Below are 18907 nucleotides of genomic sequence, written 5' to 3'. Positions count from 1 at the left end.
CTGTAGTCCCCTTCTATTCTGAGCCGTCTGGCTTTGTACGAGCCCCCGGGGTGGCTCCAGGCCCCAGCACGCCAAGCGCATGCTTGGGGCGGCAAGCCGCAGGGGGGGGGGCACTCTGCCGGCACCGCGAGGATGGCAGGCAGGCTGCCCTTGGCAGCTTGCCTGCAGAGGGGCCGCTGGTCCCGCGGCTTCGGCGGACCTCCCACAGGCTTGCCTGCGGAGGGGCCGCTGGTCCCGCGGACCTTCCGCAGGCAAGCCGCAAAGGGCAGCCTGCCTGCTGTGCTTGGGGCGGCAGAATGCCTGGAGCTGTCCCTGACGAGGCCATCCTACACCTGCTCAGCTGAGCTTCATCTTCTATTAGGGCTTGCCTAGCCGGCCTAATTCTCCCCTAGGTGCAGCCTGCTAAGTTAATTGGCCCCTTCATAGCTACCATAACCCCTCCAGGTAAGGATTCTTTTGACATCCTGGCAGACTCTTGACAAGCTAAAAAAATGTGATAGAATGTATTTTCAATAAATGTATTTGACATGTTTATTATGTGTGCGAATTCTTCACTTTACAAGCTTAGGACCCAGTGTTCCAGGCACTTATTAGAGAGTGTCATGCTTTGTACCATGAGTGATTCCCTTCAGGTCAAGTAGATTATGTGCAGTAGTAAATACTGTACTTGTTAGTAAATGTTTGCAGGACTGTTATTTAGTAAACATTTGGGCTGTTATTTCTGAAGCATAGTGTTTCTTTTAGCAGTTTTAATTCTTAAAAACTCCATCAGAAGGAAGCTAATTTAAAGCCTTTATAAACATTTTGTTGTAGTTTAATATGTGTGAGCTCATTAATCCTGACTTGCTTTCTTACATTGGTACTCTTTTGTTTTGTAAAGTCCTTGCTTAATGATAGCAATAAGAGGGCTGACTGAAGGTATCTGAAAAGTCAAATAAAATAATACAGTTCCTCAGGAAGTGAACAACTGGTTAGTAAAATCTGGGATACTATCATTTTCAATGGAATTATTAAAATATCAGTTTAAATTTTGTCAAAATACCCCGAATGAGCTAAAAAACCTTGCTCATGAAGCATGCGTTTAGAAATGTAATTGTTTAAAGACATCTGCAGAAGTGATGGTAGTTGGACAGATGGATATTCTGGATTGGCACGGTAAGTGTCTTTGCGCTGAGAATAGTAGCCATAGCTATTAATACTTTGAAAGGCTCCCCAGATAAATTAGTGAGTAGCAACCTTCTAGCTAAGGAATGAATATGCTCTTAATCTAAAAACCTAGACTATTGTGTGTTGATATTACATGAAATATAAATGCAAGGATATTTTAAACTTGCATTCTATATTTTTAAATGTATGGTGCTTTCCAAAGCTAATATAGAAATTGGATGGAAAAGACACCTTAGACCATGCAGTCATCTTCCTGCCAATGCAGGATTTTCCCCTACAATATATATTGAAAGGTACAGTGTTCTTCTGCCTCTTTCCAGAGTTTATACTTACTGGTTAAAATAATTTTGGAAAGATTAATGTTTGAGTCTGTATAATAACTTCCAGATAATTATAAAGAAAATAGCCCTTAGATTTGACAGAAGCATATTTCACACTAAAAAAATTGAACAATGTATACTATGATTTGGTTGAGCTTCTTTCTGTTTTAGCTTTCGCTCACCACATTATTGATTCCTCCCTCCCCCCATTAAAAACTTTGGAAGACAGGTTAATTTTGTGTCCTTAGCATCCGTGAGTTCTTTGTTTTCTTAGCATGTAGGTGTTTTATTTAAGTCCCTTTATTGAGATTCTTCCCTCAGTGCATGTGTGTAACTTCCACTAATGCTAAAGCGACATGTGTCTCATAAGGAGAATTAAATACCACAAAGATAGGTACTTTAAAAATAAAGATTAAAATATATATTCTTTATCTCTTGCTTCAGATTTATAATGTGGGATTATAAGAACTTTCATCCCTGTCCACCCACCGACAATTACTATAAAACTTACTCCATATGAAGGTCTGAATTTTGTATATTTCTCATGTGGTAAAAACATTAACATTTATGACTGCTAGACTCCCTGGTTTGTTTGTTTTTATTTTCTGAGTTCATTCTTTTGGCTAAGTGCAAATTAAAACTTTTACCTTTTTGGAATATACATTTTATTTTTCTTACGAAAAGAGATGTAGTTGTGTTGTTGGCTATGCTGTAACAAGTCATTTTACTTGTGATCAAATTAGAATCTGCGTTTTAGGATTTGGAAGATAAATGCATTAATCCACTGAAACATTCAGTCACTCTCTGTCAATTCTAATCAGATAAAGGCATTGGTCATTTTGAAATGAAGCATTTGGAGGGGTCCGCTTTCTTGCTTTTATATTTAATTTTCATGGGAAGATTCATTTCTCAACTTTTTGCATGTGAATTTGCTGGATTTAATAAGTCAGTAAGTCACTTTAAAACCATAGTTTTTTGTGCCCAGCAGATGTCATTTATGGTCATCACACTGTCTAATGAATAAGGTGCATAATAGTACTGATTTTGCTGATGTAAGGATGTTTCTGACTTTTTTTTGCCTTTTAACAAATATGTTCGAATTCATTATAAGTATGATATATTATCTGACTGTGTGTGAATTAATTTTTTTTAAAAGAAACTCAGGGAAACATCAGAGTGACAGCAGACTATGTTCTTTTGTATACCTCAGTCAAGCAACCTTAAATCAGTAAACTGTAGTGAAGTTGTTTTATTGAAGGTACTTATTATGTATTGCCTGATTTGACCATAATTGTGTGAGTTAATTTAAGCTATTATAAATGGGTTTTGCATGGACATGCAAAGTAACTTATAAAAGAAATGTTGAGACATGATACACACCTCCAAAGGACTACTATATTTCTTGATATATTGGATACTTTCTAGGAGTTCTACTGTAAATATATCTATGCATTTAGTATTGAGTCTCATAAATAAATATAAGAAAGCATGGTGTAGTAGGTGTGATAGAAGTTACCAACAACTAACTCATCAGTGGTAGTATGTCAACAGTAGAAATGATTATTCAAAGCATATCTCAAATTGCTTTCAGTGTAGGGGAAATGAGTAGGATCTTGTCACCCCTCGTGCAGGCACATTACACCTAAAACACAGTAGAACTGATAAGTTCTGGAACTACAGTTGCTGGGGTTGCTGCTGTGCCCTCTGACTTGAAGTGTTTCCATTTTATATATAGGATTTACGGTTTGGCTAAATGGCTTCTAGCACCCTCACTATAAAAATTGTTCCAGCACCCCTGTTAGAACAGTCCCAGGAGGGTGGGGGGGAGAGAAGCCACAGAAAGGCCACCCAGGCAGACTTGGAACCTCAGTGCACAATGAAGAGTGATACTACATTGTGCTCTCTTTGAAAATCTTTTGGATGGACGGGGGAACAGCTATTAACTGTGTATCTGAACTATGCAGATCCATTGTTCAAGCTGCAAGCATGGTTACAGTTCAGGATTTGTAACAGCAACTGTGTAGCTGCTGTGTGATTTGCTCTGTACATTGTGGGGAGGGTTGTTACCCCACTGAGATGTTTCCTCAGGTATTGTGTAAGTGGTGAAGATTTTACCATAAGTAGAACATATCCATCTCTCTCTCTCTCTCTCTCTTTTTTTTTCTTTTTTTTTTTGGTACGAGATGTTGTATAACTTGTAGCATTATACTTTGTGATTTGATGGCCTATTAAAGGCATAGCTTTGCACCTTTACACAAAAGAGAACGTAATTACACTAAGAAACCTATTTTTCTTGTCACTTGGAGACTTCAGCTTTACTAGCCTTTTTTGCATTTTATCAAGTTTTAATCCTATTTTTGAATTTCAGAGTCCTGTGTAAAATCTTCAGCCATAATCCTGAAACAGATCTGCATGGGGAGGCACCAGTAGCAGTGTGCAGCCCTAATAAAGTCATGAGGGCTCATCACTGGGTAGCGGTGTCTGTCCATCAAGATCCAGTTGCCAGATCCAGGTCTTCTTTGGCTTTGTCTATTCCAGGGGAGGGGGAACTTCAAAACCCTTCTAGAAACTATCTAATTCTTTTAAGTGTAATGGAGTTGAGTGCAGTTAGTATTTGTGGAAGGAGGGTGGTGGTGATATGTCACCCATATTTTTTCTTATGGAAGGAAATGAAAATATAGGAGATGATTTTATATCTGGCTATTTTTGTCACGGGTAGAGCACCTAGTTCAATAAACTATTGGACTAGTAACTAAAAATTTACCTGTCTCTCTTTACTTTTGTCGTCTTTCTTAAAGTTTGTTTAGGATTATGATTTCTGATAATAAGGGGCACATTCTCTGCTCCAAGGAGTTCACAATCTAATAGGATCCTCTTTTTATTCCATTCTATTCATGCATGACAAAGCATTTCTGGATTACAGTGAGATAGCTTGCTCCAGAGAAGGAAGAGAAATTATGCTATGGAATTCCACTTGTACAGAAGATCTTGAATCATTTTAATATATTCTGTTCAAAGGAAATAATAGAAAGAACCCAAACCCTAATCCACCAGACATACCCTAAACACAGGCTACATAAAAAGCCCCCAGAATGGTTTAAAAAAAAATTTCAGGTAGAAGACCAGCAGCAGGGGAAGAGGGAGGCTACCTAGTTTATTGCACTGAGTGCAACATGTATGATTACCTGCCTCATGGGCACGTGCCATATGTGTGCGTATGGTGCTAGCAACTCACAGCCCTCGGAGATAGAGTATGAGCTCTCAAGGCCAGAGTGGATGAACTGGAGGTACACAGAGGAGACTTCTGGGGACATAGCATTGTTAAGGAGGATGAAAGTGTCAAGGCAGGAGAGCATCAACCTGAAGCAGAGGGAAATGGTCCCATAGTTGGGACCCACCTTCCAGATGATGTTATGATATTCTCTCACACTGAGGATGCCCTTCCATGGGTGGAGGCCCAGTTTCTAGGAAGAGATCGGTAATAGTAGTGGGGGATTCTTTTATTAGAAATAAAGTTACCTGAGGGGTTTTGATGACCGGGAGAACCTCATGGCAAAGGCTGCGGATCTCATGAGACATCTAGATAGCCTTCTACTAGGACTGGGGAGGAGCCAGTGGTCGTGGTACCTGTTGGTATGACCACTGACAAAGGGAAAGGTGACAAAGTAAAGGCTGCTAGGTAAGAGATTATGGTCCAGGACCTCCCTAGTAGCATTCTCTGAAATGCTTTAGATTCCACTCACAGGGCCAGTAAGGTGGGCAGAACTGCATGGTGTAAATGCATGGATGAGACAATGATGTAAGGTAGAGGAACTTAGGTTTATTAGTAACTGGGGAACCTTCTGGGGAAGGAATAGCTTATACTGGAGGGATGGGCTCCACCTTAACCAGAATGGAACCAGACTACTAGTACATAAAAGTTTAAAAAGTTGTGGAGGATTTCTTTAAACTAAGGGATGGGGGAAAGCTAACAGGTATGGAGGAACACATGGTTGGATCAGAGACATCCCTAGGGAGGATTTATTAAAAGAGATACTTTATATCCTAGTGTAGAAGATAGGAAAGAAATTGGTAAAGTGCGGGTAGGATGTAGTGAGGAACAGTCAAACATAAGAGTCTCATTTAAACGTAAAACATGAAGGGAAGCAACTAAATACCAACAAAATGTACAAATGCAAATACTAGAAGTCTAAATGCTAAAATGGGTGAAATAGAATACTTGGCATTAAATGAGGCTATTGACATAATAGGCATCACAGAACCTTGGTGGAATGAGCAAAATCAATGGGACATGGTTATGCCAAGATACAAAATATATAGGAATGACAGTGTGTGTTGTGCTGCTGGGGGAGTGGCACTATATGTTTAAAAAAAAAAAAAGCAAAAAGCATAGTCAAATAATGTGAAAATCTTAAATGAATGAAACTGCACCATGGAATCTCTATAGATAGAAATTACATGCTTGAATAATAAGAGAATAGCAGTAGGAATATACTACTGATCACCTGACCGGGATGATGTTGGTGATTATGAAATGCTATGAGAGGTTAGGCTACAAACCAGAAAAAGCAATAATAGTGGGTGATTTCAACTATCCTTTTGTAGATTAGGTAAATGTTATCTCAGAGTGTGATGCACAGGTAAAATTTCTAGACTCCATAAATGACTGCTTCTTGGAACAGCTAGTCCTGGAATCCATAAAGGAAGAGGCAGTTTTTGATTTAATCCTAAATGAAACAGGATTTGGTCCAAGAGGTGATATAGCTGAACTGCTCTGTAATAGTGACCATAATGTATTTAAATTTAACATCCTTGTAGAGGGAAAATAAATTAAAAAAAAACCCATAATAATATTTAACTTTGAAAAGCGGAAGTACACAAGAATGAGGATGCTAGTTAGGCAGAAATTAAAAAGAGCAGTCAAGGGTAAAGAAGCATGGAGACTACTTAAAAATAATAGAACCTCCATAATAAAGGTTCAGACTAAACTTATACACCAATCAGAAGAGAATAGGTGGACCAAAAGAATGCCACCATGGCTAAACAACAGGATAGTGGAGGCCATTAGAGGCAAAAAGGCATCCTTTAAAATTTTGAAGTCAAATCCTAATAGGATGGAGCACAAACTCTGGCAAATAAAATGTACAACTATAAGGCAGGCCAACAAAGAATTTGAGAAGCAACATGATAAATACACATAAGCTAAGAATAATTTTTTTAAGTACATTAGAAGCAGGAAGGCTGCCTACCAAGCAGTGGAGCCACTAGATGACACAGGTGTTAAAGAAGCACTCAAGGAAGACAAGGCCACTGCAAAGAAGCTAAATTAATTATTTGCACTGGTCTTGACTTCAGAGGATGTGGTGAAGATACCCACATCAGAGCTATTCTTTTTGGGTGACACATCTGAAGTACTGTCACAAATTAATGTGTCAATAAAAGAGGTTTGAGAACAAATTTATAATTTAAACAGTAAGAAGTCATCAGGTATTTGGTTCTGAAGGAACTCTGATATGAAATGGTAGAACAACTAACTGTAGTATGTAACCTATTGTTGAAACAAGGTGACTGGAAGGTAGCTAATGTAATGCCAATTTTTAAAAAAGTGCTCCAGAGGCAATTGGTCTGGAGCAGCAAACCGCAGCGAGTGGGAGCCGCGATCAGCCGAAGCTGCGGAAGCGGCAGGTAAACAAACCGACCCGGCCTGCCAGGGTGCTTACCCTGGCGGGCCACGTGTCAAAGGTTGCAGATCTCTGAATTAAACCAATAGATATATAGGGATAGCCTGAATTCTACCCCACAAGAAGCTGAACACTGCCGAGTACTGCCAAAGAGGAAGAACCTGACCTGTCCCAGATGGTAACAATATAATGCCCAATTTACAACTGGGAGAATTAGCTCATCAAAGCAGATTGATTTGTTTTACTTCTTCCCTGCCTGGAAAGAGGATGATAATGGGAACTCTTACCAGAGTCTGGTCACCTTTTAGAGTTAGAGTTGTGGGTTATGCCCTTCCTAGCGCCTGCATTGTCCATCTCCACTCTGGTTTCTTTGCACATATGGTATTTGATTCAGAGGTTTTCTGTGCCAGACATTTTCTCCTGTCATTTCCATTGGGTTGTAGTTCCCATTGATGTAGAAGAAGGAGTTGCTTAATATGTTGGCAGTTGCTGGGACTCAAATGGTCTCCCTCTGCTCCTATTTCAATACTGGCGTATTAGATATTAAGTGTCTTTTGAACCACTGGCTGGAGATGAAAGGCAGATTCACTGATGCAATCTTGGCCCTTTGTGCTGCTCAGGCAGAGCAAAGAAGCTGCAAAGCAACTGGATCTCTTTTGGTTTCTGTGTTTGGCAGCCCTCCGTGTATGAGATGAGAAGGTGATGTGGCCAGAGCATGCTACTTCTTGGCTACTCCCAGCTCTCAGATGGCTCATAACTGACTCCAGAATCTAGAAGCCATAATTGGTTTCATTGCAGACGCCCTCTTATCTTTGCTTGCAGAAGCTGAGCACAGACTCTGCGCCAATTATTTCATTCTGTTGGGAAGCTGAGGTTCTGTTCTTTCTGGTAGGATAAGTGTTGCACTTGTTTATCTCAGTTTGCTAGAGAGAAAGCAGTTGCTAAATTGAATGGTAATAGAAGTGTGGGTGGGATGGTAAAATGGTAATCATCACAATGTGATTTCTGGGAAAATATTTGGCATCTTGCTAGGGCTGGAAACAAATGCTGCAGTGCTGAGTATCCCAGACTTTGAGTACTGTAAAGTCATGGTTCTCAGTCATGGTCACAGGTTGGATCATATTTTAATAGAGATACTGTCCAAAGAACTATGTTAACTACAGTCTTGCCCTTCATGTTTTCTCCCATTCTCACCTGGTCTGTTCCACTATATCTCTCTGGCTCAGTTGCCAACTTTCTTGTGGTAAATAAACACTCCAACTTTCACAATAAGCCAAAAATCAAGCTAATCCTATTTAAAACAAGGCCAAAACAAGCTAATCCCTGAGAACCCCAACACTCTATGTGACTAGATTCCCACGGCTTTCAGTCTGGGACTGTGTTGGGCCCGCTGTGCGCCGCTGACTCTCTCCCCCCTCCCTTGCCCCTGTTTGCCCCCGCTTGCCCCCGCTTGCCGGGAGCCACTCAAAAAAAAAAAAAGCTACAAGCCAAACACTAGCCAACAAGCCAGTTAAGCCAAAAACAAGCCCAATTTCTGCTCCCACCCCGCTTCCCTCAGGTTGGCATGTCTGCTCTCTGGTTCACAGTAAATATTTCTCTGCCACCTGGTCCACTTCTCTTTTGCCTATACATGCTTCCCTGATGCTTGGGTCTTCTCTCTCCTGCACAAGTTGCCTAGCTACCTGGTTCCCTTATCCCACTGGCTCCTCTTATTCTAACAGCACCATTCCTGCTAGTGCAGAGATGGTAAAACTAAGGCCTGCATGCAACATCCGGCCCATGGGACCATCCTGCCCGGCCCTTGAGCTCCCAGCTGGGGAGGCTAGCCCCCATCCCCTCCCCTGCTGTCACCCTTCCCCTGCAGCCTCAGCTTACCGTGCTGCCAACGCTCTGGGTTGCGGGGCTGCGAGCTCTTACCGGGCAGCGTAGGGGTGGGGTGGGGCTGCCAGACATGCTGCTCTGAGCGGCATGGTAAGGGGGTGGGGAGTGGGGGTGTTGGATAAGGGCAGGGGGTTCCAGGGAGCAGTCTAGGGGACAGGGAACAGGGGGTGGTTGGATGGAGCCGAGGCTCGGGGGTGGGCTGTCAGGGGATGGGAAACATGAGGGGTTGGATAGGTGGAGTCATGGGGGGGGGCTGTAAGGGGATTGAGGTGTCGATAAGGGGCGGGGCAGTCAGGGAACAGAGAGTAGGAGGGGTTGGATAGGAGGTGGGGTTCCAGGAGGGTGGTTAGGGGTGGGGGGTCCCGGGAGGGGGCAGTCAGGAGACAAGGAGCGGGGGGGGTTGAATGGTGGGGGGTTCTGAGGGGGGCAGTCAGGGGATGGGAAGTGGGAGGGGGTGGACAGGGGGAGGGAGAGGGGGACAAGGCTGTTTTGGGATGCACAGCATTCCCTACCCAGCCCTCCATACAGTTTTGGAACCCCGATGTGGCCAAAAAGTTTGCCCACCCCTGTGCTAGTGACTCCAGTTTTTGAGGCTGTCTCTTCCCTTTTCTCTTCCTATTAAATAGCAACAGCCCTCTATTGGATGTAGTTAGCCTGGTTTCTCTTCTTTAATCCTATCTAGCCTCCAAGCTCTTCATTGCAAAGAAGAGCTTGGACATTTGTAAAAGTGGCTGGAAGCAGGAAGGAAGTGCCAACACCAGCACCATGTGATTTGTTCTTTCTGCAGGCTACAGTCATGGAAATTCTGCTATATAGAACTTGTTAGAAGTCCAGATGGGTTTGATATATCTGACCCTAAAATGTGGTTCTAATTTGTAAAAATGGAAACGTTGTGTTTTATATTTTTCTCATTGATTCTGTATCAGAATTGCACAATTTACAAATAAAAAGATGGGGTTTCTGTCAGCCCTGCAGCTTAATCTGGGATCATGTATTAGTTCAAGGTTATGTAACATGACCAGTAATAAAGATTCTGCATGCCAAATTTTACCCTTAGTTACATATATGTACAACCATATTTCTTTCAGTGAGGTTGCACAAGTGTATCCAAGGGCAAAATTTTAAAACAATGATATTCCACAAGTGGCCCTGTAATTGAAATTCAGTTAACAATACCACTGATAGTTCATGAGCCAGAAAATAATCCTGTTCACTCTCCTACAGCTATGCTTATGGTAATGAAAAAGTTACTCTTTGTATGTAAAGTAACTAGATACAATTCTAAGTACAGATAAAAAGCAGATCTCCTGGTTAAACAGGTGCCATTTTTTACAGGGTTATTTTTCAAAGTGGAGCCATGCTTTAATTACTGTATCTCAAAGATGTCACGAGGTCCTCAGACTAGCAATGCTTTTTTGACACCAAACCAGGACTTAGTATAGCAAATTCTGGGCCTTTAAGTATAACTTCAGGTCTCTGGAGTGGTGCTGGAGTGACTCACTGAGTCTATAAATAAAGGTACTTTCACTAAGCCAGCCCTTTAAACTGTTTTATTTAGCAGTTTTCCAATCTCTTATCATTACCTCTTGATCTGAGACCTGTCATTTAAATCAGCTTCTATACCAGATGACTGGACAATAGCTAATGTGACTCCAATTTTTAAAAAGGGCTCCAGAGGTAATCCCAGCAATTACAGGCCAGTAAGCCTGACTTCAGTACTGGGCAAACTGGTAGAAAGTATAGTAAAGAACAAAATTGTCAGACACATAGATGAACATAATTTGTTGGGGAAGAGTCAACATGGTTTTTGTAAAGGGAAATCATGCCTCAGCAATCTACTGGAATTCTTTGAGTGGGTCAACAAGCATATGGACAAGGGGAAATCTAGTGGATATAATATACTTAGATTTACAGAAAGCCTTTGACACACTCCCTCGCCAAAGTTCCTTAAGCAAAGTAAGCTATCATGAGATAAGAGGGAACGTCCTCTCATGGATCGGTAACTGATTAAAAGATAGGAAACAAAAAGTAGGAATAAATGGTCAGATTTCAGAATGGAAAGAGGTAAATAGGAGTGTCCTCCTGGGGTCTGTACTGGGACCAGTCCTATTTAACAGATTCATAAATGATCTGGAAATGAGGTAAATAGTGAGGTGGCAAAATTTGCAGATAATACAAAACTACTCAAGATAGTTAAGTCCCAGGCACACTGCGAAGAGCTACAAAAGGATCTCACAAAACTGGGTGACTGGGCAAGAAAATGGCAGATGAAATTCAATGTTGATAAATGCAAAGTAATGCACGCTGGAAAACATCATCTCAATTATACATACAAAATGATGGGGTCTAAATTAACTGTTACCACTCAAGAAAGAGCTCTTGGAGTCATTGTGGATAGTTCTCTGAAAACATCCACTCAGTGTGCAGTGGCAGTCAAAAAAGCTAACAGAATGTTGGGAGTCATTAAGAAAGGGATAGATAATAAGACAGAAAATATCATATTGCCTATATATAAATCCATGGCATGCCAACATCTTTAATACTGCATGCAGATTTGGTCGCCCTATCCCAAAAAAGATATTTTGGAATTGGAAAAGGTTCAGAAAAGGGCAACAAAAAAGGTATGGAACAGCTTCCATATGGAAAAATTAATAAGACTGACACTTTTCTGAGGAAAGATTAATAAGACTGAGACTTTTCAGCTGTGGGGGGGCATGTGATAGAGGTCTATAAAATCATGACTGGAATGGAGAAAGTAAATAAGGAAGTGTTATTTACTCCTCATAACCCGAGAACTAGGGGGTCACCAAATAAAATTAATAGATAGTGGGTTTGAAACAAACAAAAGGAAGTATTTTTTCACACAACACACAGTCAACCCGTGGAACTCCTTGCCAGAGGATGTTGTGAAGGCCAAGACTATAACAAGGTTCAAAAAAAGAACTAGATAAGTTCATGAAGAACAGGTCCATCAATTGCTATTAGCCTGTTTGGGCAGGGATGGTGTCCCTAGCGTCTGTTTGCCAGAAGCTGGGAATGGGTGATATGATGAATCTCTTGATGATTTCCTGTTCTGTTCATTCCCTCTTGGGCACCTGACATTGGCCGTTGATCCAATATGGCTGTTCTTATGTTCTTAACTTTAAGAAATGTGATGCCTAAACTTACAATGAATATATTTTATTTAAACTTAATGAAAAAACATGTAGTTTGTTATTTCAGTTAATTTGTTATGTTTTATTTCCCTCAGACAAACGTGTTGATGACTGGTTCTTGATGCAATCTCCATTTCCAACACTGACTATAAGCACTCTTTACCTCCTCGCTGTCTGGCTGGGTCCCAAGTGGATGAGGAGAAGAGAACCCTTTCAATTGCGCTTCTTGCTGATTAGCTACAACTTTGGAATGGTTCTACTTAACTTCTATATTTTCAAAGAGGTTGGTCTTGTATTTTTATGCTTTTGAATTGTGGTAGAATTCAGAACTTTGACAGTGTTAGATAAATTGTATAATTTTTATATTCTCTGGATAATTTTACTGCCTGTTTTGGAAGCTGAATACATTGATGATTGGATTTTTAGAGCTCTCCTGGTAATGGTGTTGTTGAAATTGGTACTGTATGTATCATGAGTTTGTGAATCAGCGTACTGTAAAAGCATATATGTAGGAGTCATGTAGAATAGCTTGACTTATTAATACTTTGTTTAACACTGATGGTAAAAATCCTTTTTGAGTGGAAGGTATGTCTGTCCCTGCATCAATTTCTTCGCACAATTACCCAGTTCTGGAACATATCAACGGAAGTCAGTGGAGTTATTCTAGACTTATACCAGTATCACTAAAATCAGAATTTGGCACCCTGTCTTTATTTTTTTCTGCAAGGTCTCAGACAAGCTCTTATGTTAGAAACTGAAGGATAGCTACATTATATTAGCTTGTATTTTCAGTGTATGTCTGCAAAATATTAATGAGGTAATGGAAATTCATACTTTTCTTAATCTTTAGAATGAGAACAAAAGAGGTAAATCATATTTTCTTTTAGTTAAGGGCAGCAAGACAAAATCTTACAATAGTATTCCTACTCAGTTCATGGAGTCGTCTATTGAAAAACACGAGATTTCACGAACATAGATTTATGATAGCCAAGTTACTTGGTCTTGCTGCCTGCTACACTTCGCCTTTCTTAGGCCTTGTCTACCTGGGTAAATTGACCAGCATGGCTAAAACAGTATGTTATTCCTCAATAGCTATTCTGGAATAGCTCCCATGTGGGCACTTTATTCCAGAATAGAGTATTCCTAAGGGGAGTTATTAAGGAATAGCTATCACAGAATATTTTATTCCGCTACAGTTATGATTCTGAATTTCCTTGTGTGGGCAAGGCCTTAATGGGATCATGTTCCTGAGCTTGAATTATCTTGCATACAACTTTATAAGGTGAGAAAAGTTCACCTGAATGCTCTGATAACTAGAACATCCCTTACTGCTTTTTAGTGCAATTCACATCAGTTCAGCAAACCTTTTGCTTATTTAAAATGTGTGACTATCTTCATTCACTTGCTGAAAATCTTTCTTCAGATTAACTCCTTGATAGAAGAATTTAGATTTTGCTAGCACAAGATCTGTTGCCAGGAGCCTGGAATTAAACAAGCGAACTGTGCAGTTGAAACTAACAGCTTTTAGGAACAGGACTCTTAAAAATCTATTTTTATGTGTTCGCCATTGAATCTGTTCTCAAATTGTTCCTGACAGTTCTTTATTTCCTATAGACCTAGGGCTTCTTTTACAGCATTGTTGGGCTATGTGGAAGCTGTTTGTGTCAAGATATATTTCAGTAGATTGAATTTTAACCATGACTCCTCAGTGAAATTCCTCTCCCTATTAAGTTATTCAGAACATACTGGAATACATTCCTCTCCTGTTTACACCACCCACTAAAGGCAATAGAATTACAGAGAGTATATGTTATAGCAGAATTTGACTCAGTGTGTGTCTCATCTAATTGCAAAGAGTAAGCAGTGCAGTGTCAGCACTACATTTGATTTCTTCAGCTAAAAGTGGGAAAGGTGAAGGCAACTACAAGGTCCTCTCTGAAGACTTGGACTATAGATAGTGTATGCTGGAGAGGGGGAAAGAGAGATGATTGATCTAAAAATCATACATTCTGTAGTTGATGTCACCCTACATTACTTTTTCAGGTAGATGGCCATCTTCAGCACAAAGTTTAGAAATGTTAGTGCTAATTAAAAACTTAGTGTCAGTTTATTCATGGTCACAAGCACTGCTTATCTTGTGAACTTTGCATTGAAGAACACTGGTGCAGAAGCTGCAAATCAAAATCCTCAAGACTCTTCTCCATTCTTTTAATGAATAGCGAGACCAATTTCAGGATATTTTCAATGTGTTACTCTGCTCCTGTGGTAGAATCTTTAAAGTTACCAGAGTGCTATTGGAGATCCCCCACTGCATCAAGTTCAGCTTCAAAAACAAAACAAAACAAAAAAAAAATGGTTCCACTACCTACTGCTATCATTGAAACATCTCTGGTGTGTTTATCTAATGTTAAGCTATCACTCCTAACTAGTACAAGCTCAGAAAGCAATAAAGTAACACTAGAGGATGAAGTAAAATGTAGCAGTTTAACCTCGGTTTTAATTGTTGGTATAATGAAGAGTCTGATAGCCTTGAAAGATGAAAAAATGAGCTATATTTCTCCATGTTTGCAACACTTTTTTGTTAAAAGTTTGTGTCTGAGCCTTTACATTTTGTTTTCTTATTGCCTGACATGGGTAAGCAGAGTGACATTCTGCTCAAATAAGTTTCTGGGGATCTCATACTAGTTCATACTGATCTGTTAGTTTTAAAACCAGGTCACTCCTAGCATGGCAGATGCAGTTGCACAGCAATAGGTATACTCAGGTGACTACTCAAGATTTGTCTACTACTGGGAATTTCAAATAGTCCCAGAAAGACTGGATTCACATAGGAAATGAATCAGATTTGTGTATTCTCAACATATCAAATTCTGATATATATTAGCTGTTGATACTCTGAGTTCTTTTATTTTGCAAGAAATAAATTGGGATACTGTGTGTAGTAAGCTTTTAACTTTGTTACTCTCGTTTAAGATCATTATCCCAAGTATTCAGTATGTGCTAAGCAGGAGTAAATGAAAGGTTTGTGGTATCAAAATGCGTGTTTTATTGATCTTATAGACTGATCAGAGAAGAGCATTTGAAATAAACATTTGCACCTTGAGTTTTCAGAGCTGCATGGTTTATAGCCATGCAAGTTAGATTTACTGATTCAAGGACATTTTAACCTACATTAGTAACATGATGCAAGATTCCCACCGTTGGGAATTATCACAAAGTTCACAGGTAAGCATTTCATAGCAAATGACAGAATTTGGCCTGAAATGCCCTTTAGAGTTGAAACAAATCAAATTACCTAGTAAACTCAAGAGACATTAGGTACCATTTAAACTTCAAAATGTTGTCCAGGTATCCTTCCTTATGGCTAAATCCGTCAACAGCCTTAGATACCTTTTGACTATGACACTTACAGATTGTTAAGGCCAGAAAGGACCATTTAGATCATCTTGTCTCACTTGTATAACACAAGCTATGGAATTTTACCCATTTACCCCTATTTTGACAATATGTGAATTCATAGGTGGAATCAGGCCAGTAAGTGGGCTGGCCTTATAATGAGTTGTAAGAGGACTCAGGGGACTGTGCTGATTTAATTGTTCTCTCTCCCTTTTAACTCTTTTGTGAAAGGTCGTTTTTGTCATCTCTCTCTTTCAGCATGTATATACTGCAACTAGTGAAGCTGGATGCCTTGGGCTGCAGATTTATCAGTATCTGAATGACATGCAACTTTACATCATCTCTTTATTAGCTACTCTGTTCTTTTCCTCCTCTTCCAGTATCTGACAGAGATGGGGACACAGAGCAGTAAATTCATTGAAGATTGATCTGAATAAGATAGAAGTGACTGCTCTGTAGAGGGTGGAATAGGGGCTTCATTCTCTTCTGGAGGTCATCTATATAACCACTCTTTACCATTATGGCTGACAGTCTAGAAGTCGGACCTGATTCATTGCTGTCTTTGGATTTGGACATGGCAGGGGAAGGCAGCATGACACACCTTTAAAGTTGACCAAGAGGCTGTGGCCTCTCCCTTCTGATGAGAACTCGTCACAGTGATTGAAACCTTTATCTCCTTCAGGCTAAATTACTGCAAAGTGCGTTATTTGGGATGACCCTTCCAGAGCACTTGGAAGCTTCTGCTGGTACAGAATGCAGCAGTTAGCCTCAAAGTGGGGTGTATATGAACACATAATACTGCTGCTTTTTACTGGTTTTGTATTTGCTTCTATGTACAGTTCCAAGTGTTGGTTACAGTATTATTGCCCTGAATGATGTAGGTTCCAGCTATCTGAGAGATCATTTTCTCTCTCTATATCCCATCATAAAGTTACTCTTCTTGTTGGTTTCATTAAGGGATTCTGTGTCTCAAAAACTTGCTCACTCTGGTGGCAGGATCCGTGTATGAATGGCTATAGGTCACAGTGGAAGTTGTCATAATTTAGTCTGTTCTCTAAATATCTTGCAGACTATTCAGTTTATTTTTTTCTGAGTATTTTATGTTTAATTTAGGGGACCACTTGTTTTGACATCACGAGATATGAAAAAGTACACTGTTAAAACTATATATTGACCACTTTTAAAAATAGCATCTTTGTATTGTAAATAAAAATTATTTAAAATACTGCTTTTGGAGTAAATTTATAACAACACTAAAATCACTAATAAATAATAAAATTATCATTGTATGGACTCTTTCCCCTCATATATAATTTTAATATTTTCAGCTATTTTTGGCATCCAGAGCTCGAGGATACAGCTATATCTGCCAGACTGTGGATTATTCAGATAATATTTATGAAGTCAGGGTGAGTACCCTTTTTATGTACTGTTATTCTGCACAGACAAGGGTGTTATTTTAAGCTTTAATTCAGCAAGTCTGAAAACCACATGTTTAGAATCAAAAGGTATTGATCAATCTTCCCTCTCTCCATCCCATGTCTTCAGCAGTACTCTATCTCCTACCATGGTTAGCTTCATGTCATCTTTTGCTCACTTCTGAAAGACAGACTAATACCATATAATAACATATATTGCATAAATTTATATGAATATGCAGTTTCAAGATATACATTCTAAATAAAGTCAGGAAATGCAAATATTAAAATTCTCATACCATTGTGGATTTGCTCACATACTTCTACTTTTGTATGGCTTAAAAATAGCAGTGTTAGATGTGCAAGTAATCCAACTGATTGTTTCAGGTGCCAGAGTAGACTTCAGAGATACCACTGGGATATGATTGGTACATTGATTGACAAGAAGTTCCATAGTTTGAAGTCTATTTTCACAGTCACAGATAGGCTTGTGTCTCAGTGCCCATTTATAGAGAAAGTACACCTCTACCCCGATATAACATGACCCTGATATAACACGAATTCGGATATAATGCGGTAAAGCAGCGCTCTGGTGGATCAAAGCAAGTTCGATATAATGCGGTGTCACCTATAACGCGGTAAGATTTTTTGGCTCTGGATGACAGCGTTATATCGGGGTAGAGGTATAGGTGCATCTGCCATCTGATGTGTGGATATGATTCAGAGTGAATCATATTTTCTGTGGGAGTGAAAAGCCACAGGGTTCTTTGAGTCCTTGCTGAGGCATTTATTCGTTGACATCTTTCCACCTTGCTTACCCGTAGTCTTTGGAGGAAAACCCAAATCTTTTAGCTCTTGAGCTGTAACCCACAAAAAGGTTTTCTGGATTTGAGTTGGAATGTCAATATATTATTTAGGTCAGGGGTCGGCAACCTTTCAGAAGTGGTGTGCCAAGTCTTCATTTATTCACTCTAATTTAAGGTTTTGCGTGCCGGTAATACATTTTAACATTTTAGAAGGTCTCTTTCTGTAAGTCTATATTATATAACTAAGCTATTGTATGTAAAGTAAACAAGGTTTTCAAAATGTTTAAGTGTCATTTAAAATTAAATCAAAATGCTGATCTTATGCTGCCAGCCTGCTCAGCTCGCTGCCAGCCTGGGGTTGTGTTCACTTAAGCCGGCAGCGGGCTGAGCAGAGCCTGCGGCCGGGACCCTGGGACCCCAGACCTGGGGAGGGGGTTGTTCAGGGCAGAGGGCGGGGTTCAAGGGTCAGGGCAGAGGGCTGGGTGTGTGAGGGGTGCAGGGCAGAAGACTGGGTGTGGGGGTTTCAAGGGTCAGGGCAGAGGGCTGGGGGTGTGTGGGGAAGCAGGGCAGAGGGCTGGGTGTGTTGGGGGGTTCAGGGAAGAGGGATGGAACTGTGGGGATGCAGGGCAGAAGGCTGGATGTGTGTTGAGGTGGGGGGGTTCAAGGCAAAGGGATGGGAGGTGCAGGGCAGAAGGCTGGGTGAGTGGGGTGGGTTCAAGGGTCAGGCAGAGGCCTGTGGGGTATGGGAGGTGAAGGGCAGAATGCTGAGTGTGTGTAGGGGTCAGGGCAGAAGGCTGGTGTAGGGGGGTGCAGGGCAGAATGCTGAGTGTGTAGGGGGGTTAAGGGCAGAGGGCTGAGAGGCATGGGGGGTGCAGGGTAGAAGGCTGGGTGTGTGTGGGGTCACGGCAGAGGGCTGGGGTGCTCTGCTCATAGGGGTGCTCCCAGCCCCCTGCCCTGAGCGGCTCATGGCAGGGGGCTGGAAGGGATATGCCCTGTTCCATCCCCTTCCCCTAGGCTTTGTCCCTACCTCTCTCTGCGTCCTGTATGGAGCTGTGTACATGCTGCCGCTCTTCTCCCCCTCCC

General features: G+C 40.7%; 1 protein-coding gene across 1 annotated transcript in view; it reads left to right on the top strand.

The window, feature by feature from the left end:
- ELOVL4 (ELOVL fatty acid elongase 4) overlaps nucleotides 1-18907 on the top strand; it is a 62317-nt gene that overhangs the window by 15415 nt on the left and 27995 nt on the right. The window contains exons 2-3 of the mRNA XM_032774989.2: nucleotides 12300-12487; nucleotides 16929-17009. Of these exons, the coding sequence (XP_032630880.1) occupies nucleotides 12300-12487; nucleotides 16929-17009 (269 nt within the window). The remainder of the gene's footprint in view (nucleotides 1-12299; nucleotides 12488-16928; nucleotides 17010-18907) is intronic.

The sequence above is a fragment of the Chelonoidis abingdonii genome, chromosome 3, assembly GCF_003597395.2.
Source record: "Chelonoidis abingdonii isolate Lonesome George chromosome 3, CheloAbing_2.0, whole genome shotgun sequence".
In the NCBI taxonomy this organism is placed as follows: domain Eukaryota; kingdom Metazoa; phylum Chordata; order Testudines; family Testudinidae; genus Chelonoidis; species Chelonoidis abingdonii.
Note: the sequence above shows the minus strand (reverse complement) of the source record. Positions and strands in the feature narration are given on the sequence as shown.